The 4894-nt window shown below is 35.2% G+C and overlaps 1 protein-coding gene across 1 annotated transcript; it reads right to left on the bottom strand.

The window, feature by feature from the left end:
- Positions 1–1754: 1754 nt before the first annotated feature.
- LOC120778853 lies at positions 1755–4273 on the bottom strand. Its single transcript, XM_040110881.1, has 5 exons — positions 4005–4273; positions 3813–3905; positions 3034–3187; positions 2546–2679; positions 1755–2334 (listed from the first exon to the last, which is right to left on the bottom strand). The coding sequence occupies exons 1-5, from the start codon at positions 4204–4206 to the stop codon at positions 1877–1879; spliced, it is 1041 nt and encodes a 346-aa protein (XP_039966815.1). The 5' UTR covers positions 4207–4273; the 3' UTR covers positions 1755–1876.
- Positions 4274–4894: the final 621 nt, after the last annotated feature.

The following is a 4894-nucleotide window of genomic DNA, read 5'->3' on the forward strand; positions in this document are numbered from 1 at the left end:
AATGGCTGTTGGTCAGCAGCTGGCATTCAAGCGGCCAGACAATCATTCTGTTGCATTTTCACTCTCCTTTGTCTTCTGCCCATATCTCTGTATGAGTGCTTATATATACTATATGTTTGTGTGTGTATGTGTGCTGTCGCTTTCTCTTCGTTTTGCGTGGCTTGCAAATGGACCTGAAGTGGTCCTTTTGGTTAATTGAAAACAATTAAGTGGAAAATTGAAAACATTTTGACAGTCAACGAGCGTACGCAAGCTGATGCTTCTCTGCTTTTCAACGCTTCGCTCTTGTGCCTCGCGCTTTTGTGTCTGACTGCTTGGTTTTTTCTGATTTTTCCGTTATATCTCAGCTCATAAACGTTTCTGTATGCAAACCATATGTGGTCTGTAGCTTAATTTGTAAGCGACTTTTCTACATACACTTTATTGAGTAGCTAAACTTTTTAGTCAGGTGGAGTATTAAATAAAGTGGAATCGGAATGTAATATGCAATATATAACAAGTGATCCAAGTAGAGGTACTTTTTTTAAATAGCCTTTTATTTGACAGATCTCCCAACTCGGGCTGACGTATGGAATGACTTGGCGCATTTTACGTCGAGATCTTAAATTGAAAGCATACAAAATACAGCTTGTGGAGGAACTGAAGCCGCTCAACCTTCCCAAGCGACATCGCTTCGCTCTATGGGCTCTTGAAAAGTTCCAAGGAGATCCGATGTTTTCGAGCTAAATTTTGTTCAGCGATGAGGCCAATTCTGGCTCTATGGGTACGTAAGTAAGAAAAAGGGATAAAGAGAAACCTGAAGAGATTCAAGTGCCGCCATTTTATTCAGAAAAACCAATAGTTTGGTGTGGTTTGTGCGCCGGTGTAACCATCGGTCCATATTTTTTCAAAAATGATGGTGGTGAGGACGTAACCATCAATGGCACCTTTATAGCGCCATGATAACCGACTATTTTTTAGTTGAATTTGAGCTCGTGATCTCGGCGACATTTGGTTTTAACACGCACGGCGCCATTTTCCACACATCACATTAGTCAATGGATCTAGAGAACACTTCGGTGAGCAGATAATTTCACGTTTTGAGCCGGTCGATTGGCCACCAAGGTCGTATGATCTCACACCGTAAGACTTTTTTCTGTGGGGATATGTAAAGTCTAAGGCCTTTGCGAACAATCTTGTTTCGATTCAGGCCTAGGAGCCAAACATCACTTTTTTCATTCGCCAGTTACCATTCTAACTCTCGAATTAGACATAGAAAATTGAACTCAACGGATAGAAGATTTGAGAAGTAGGTGCGGCCAACATTTGAAAGAGATAATCTTCTCAAAATAAATGCCAAAGAATGTTATTTCGAATGACAATAAACATTTCCCATTAAATTTGAAGTTTCTGTCTTTTTTGCTTCTTTTCGAACAGTATACATATTTAGGGCCGCCTTCACAATGCCCGATTAGCAACCATCAGACACCTTCCTTCGGTTAAAGTTATTTTATTGCTTATTAGCTGCCTAAAAGTATGCTAAATATTTTTAATATCAGCTGGAAAACGAACAGTTTTGATACACCTGTAATAGTAGAATTAGCCGTTAATAATTCGCCCAAAAGTATGCAACAAGAAGATATTTCTTTTTACACCAGCAAAACAATATTTTATGCCAGTTTTCACACCCTGTAGCTATGCTTTAAAGAAGCCGCGTGTGAGCAGCGCATGCGCAACCAGCTGCTTTGTCCACTTTGTTAAGAAAATTACAAAAATTAAATTTTTTTTAACTATTCAAAGATATAAAGTATATTTTTATTGTTATTTTCAAAGCGAATCAATGAAATATACTTCATTCAAGACGCATAACCACCATTTAATCGCTCAAGCATTAAATTCAATGCAATTTGTGTTCCTTTTCCTCTGCCTTTCCGCTGCCGTGTGCGGTGTGCGTCTGCTGCAATTCCAAATGCGTAATATCTTTGATGTTCCGACTATGTGCAGTACTACTAGTGGACGTGTCATGTTCGGCAGACGCCACCTCCGCTGTTGCAACGTCGGCGATGAAAAACTCGGCCGGCACCTGGGCAAACACGCTGCGGAAGTGCGCCAATAGTACTTTATTGATTTCCGCTTCGATTTTCGGCTTGAATATGTCGAAAAATACACGCCAGCTGTCATTAAACACGGCGTTCGTATTCTCGTTCAACACTTTGTCCTTGAACAAATTGTCGAAGTGCAAATTCAAGTCCTTTATGGTGTCCACATTGAATTGTAGCGCCTTCAGATTGAAAAATTTATGATTTTCCAAAGTGTCCAACTTAACCTTGGTCGTGACGGTGTAGAGGCCTTCAACTGGGGGTGGTGGTGGTAAAAGAGGGTGGGCAAAAAATAAAAGATTTTAATGGATTTTGTGGCGAATTTGTAAAGAATGTGAGTGGAATTGTGCGAAATATGGCGATTTTTTTATTTTTTTTGTAGTTTGTGATGGAAAAGTGCGTTTAGTGTTGGCGAATTATGTGTTATATATATTTTTTTTTGTAATTAATTTTTAATTTTGGCTTACGTATTTCCATGAACATTTCACCGCTCGTGTCGAGTTTGAGCAGCAGCACGTGTCCTTTGGCGGTGTAGTGACCGTTAAGTCGTATTTTCGGTACTAAGTAGGTCATTTTGAAATCGTACTCATTATCCTTGAAGCTTTTGGTGCGAAAAAATTTGAAGGCGACAAATATTTTGCAAAGAAATTAGCAATTAACCTTTAGTACTCAATTTATTTATAAAATTTAGATGGAAGCCATATAATACTAGCACTTTAAGAGAATTATTGCATTTTGATGTCAATTGGTTCTGGTTTCTATTTACGTAAATATTATAATTAATTTTATGCGCTTAATTATCATTCTCATATCATTTCATCCATAATTGAATACCAATTACTTGTTAATTACTAATAATCGAATACTACTCAGTTATTTAAACACAATGTAAATTAAGTTTATGCAATCACTTCATATCTATAACATATAACAAATATAACATACTCTCACTTACTTGACACTCTTGACCTTCGCCTCACTCAAACCGGTTACTGTTATATTATTAATCTTCACTGCAATCGGTGTAATGTTTTCACGATCTTCGATAACTTCGAATTCTTGTACGAACAACGGATCGATGGGTGTGGAATGTGGTACGCCATCGATACCTATGGAAATTGAAAAAAAAATATGGTATGTATAAGTAATATATAATTTTATGATAAATACCTATGAAATGAAAATTGGAAAAATATATATGTAGTGCAAATTAATCGAATAATTCGAAATCCCGAAATTTCGGGATCAGCATTTTGTAATCCCGAAATCCCAAAAATGTACGAAACGTAGGCAACAAAAAATTTTTACTCACGAAAAAAATTTTATCCATGGTCCCGAAAAATTTTGTATTGTATTTTGTGTTGCACCACGTTTCGGGATTTTAGTTAAAAGTTGATTAACATCTGTAGTCTTACTCAACTAAATTAAATATGTCTTTGAACACAAAAAAACCGAAATTCCGGGATCATCATACTACAAACCCGAAAATTCTCAAAACGAAATTTTCGGTATTTTAGTTAAAAATTGATTAACATATGTATGTAGCTTTACTCAATTAAATGAAATATGCCATTGAACACAAAATCCCGAAATTTCGGGATCATCACAATACAATCCCGAAATCCCGAAAATAATTTTAACGATTTTTAAATTGTTTTTTTTTTTTGAAACTGTGTTACAGAAAACAAAAATTACGCCTTCTAGTTTTCACCACTCTGCCTCTCCTCCTCTTACCTTGCTTCCAGGTGCTGAATATATTTTGATAGGCATTTACGATGCATTTATCAAAATCAGCTGACTTACGCTGACAGGTTTGCAGATCTTTTGCTGTGAATGGCAGAAATACAAGACACAGTTATTTCCAAAACAACATCAAAAACTTGTTTATCGTTTTTTTTTGTTTTTTGCAAAAGCCGCGCAACTTACGTTTCTCTTTCAAGAAAGTGTGTTTGTTGTTTTCGGTATTTTTGCCTACCGTAGCGCTGGTGGTGCTGGTTGTAGTGCTGCTGCCACTTATCGCGCATGTTGCACCAGCAGGACAGTTGCTCACCACACTGCTGCTGCCGAAAGTTGGCAACAGCACGGCGCATAATGCGACTAAAGTGCACAAAATGCTTATGGAGTGCATTTTTTGGTGGAAAAAATTTCAAATTTTGAAAAAAAAATTGGAAAAAAAATTAAAAAAGAAAATAAAAAAAAATTTAAAACAAAAATTCGAGAACAAATTTAAAAAATTTTAAAAAAACAAAATTTTATAAATTTTGAAAAAACAAATTTTAACAATTTTGAAAGAAAAAAATTAAAAAGATTTAAAAAAAATTTAAAAATTAATAAAAGAATTTTTTTTAAAATTAAAAAAAAATCGAAAAAAATGTTTATAAAGAAAAGTAGTTTGTTTATAAAAAATCTTGTTTAAAAAAAAATGTGTTGAAATTTTTTGTAAAGTTTCTTGTTTAAAAAACAGAAGTTTTCGATTTATTCTTGATATATTTCACTTTTTTATTGATTGTCACTTTCGTTTTTGCTGCGTTTCGCCAAAAAAATTGGATTAAATGCTGTTCACACGTCGGATTGCAGTTTGCAACTGATTGAGTGTTCGTATAAAACTTTGTTTTTATTGGAAAGTGAGTGCAAAATTTGCAAGTAAAACGTTAAGTTGTTGTTTGAGTGAGAAACATATGTACGTGTGTGTGTTTGTTTGCATTGTTGTAGTTAATTATTTAATTAAAAGCGCATAAAAAACATAAAAAGCGCGCGACGTAATGCGAGGCGTTGCGTTGAGGTCACGTTTTCTACAGAGATTCTTAACGTATTTT

This window comes from Bactrocera tryoni, chromosome 5 (assembly GCF_016617805.1).
Source record: "Bactrocera tryoni isolate S06 chromosome 5, CSIRO_BtryS06_freeze2, whole genome shotgun sequence".
Classification (NCBI taxonomy): Eukaryota; Metazoa; Arthropoda; class Insecta; order Diptera; family Tephritidae; genus Bactrocera; species Bactrocera tryoni.

Bases quoted from the DNA above. Each gene is read 5' to 3' on its own strand.
- LOC120778853 (XM_040110881.1), bottom strand. From the start codon at position 4,206: ATGCACTCCATAAGCATTTTGTGCACTTTAGTCGCATTATGCGCCGTG. The intron at 2,680-3,033 runs GTAAGTGAGAGT...TCGCACCAAAAG, and splicing joins GCGAAGGTCAAGAGTGTCAA to CTTCAAGGATAATGAGTACG. The intron at 2,335-2,545 runs GTAAGCCAAAAT...CACCACCCCCAG, and splicing joins TGAAATGTTCATGGAAATAC to TTGAAGGCCTCTACACCGTC.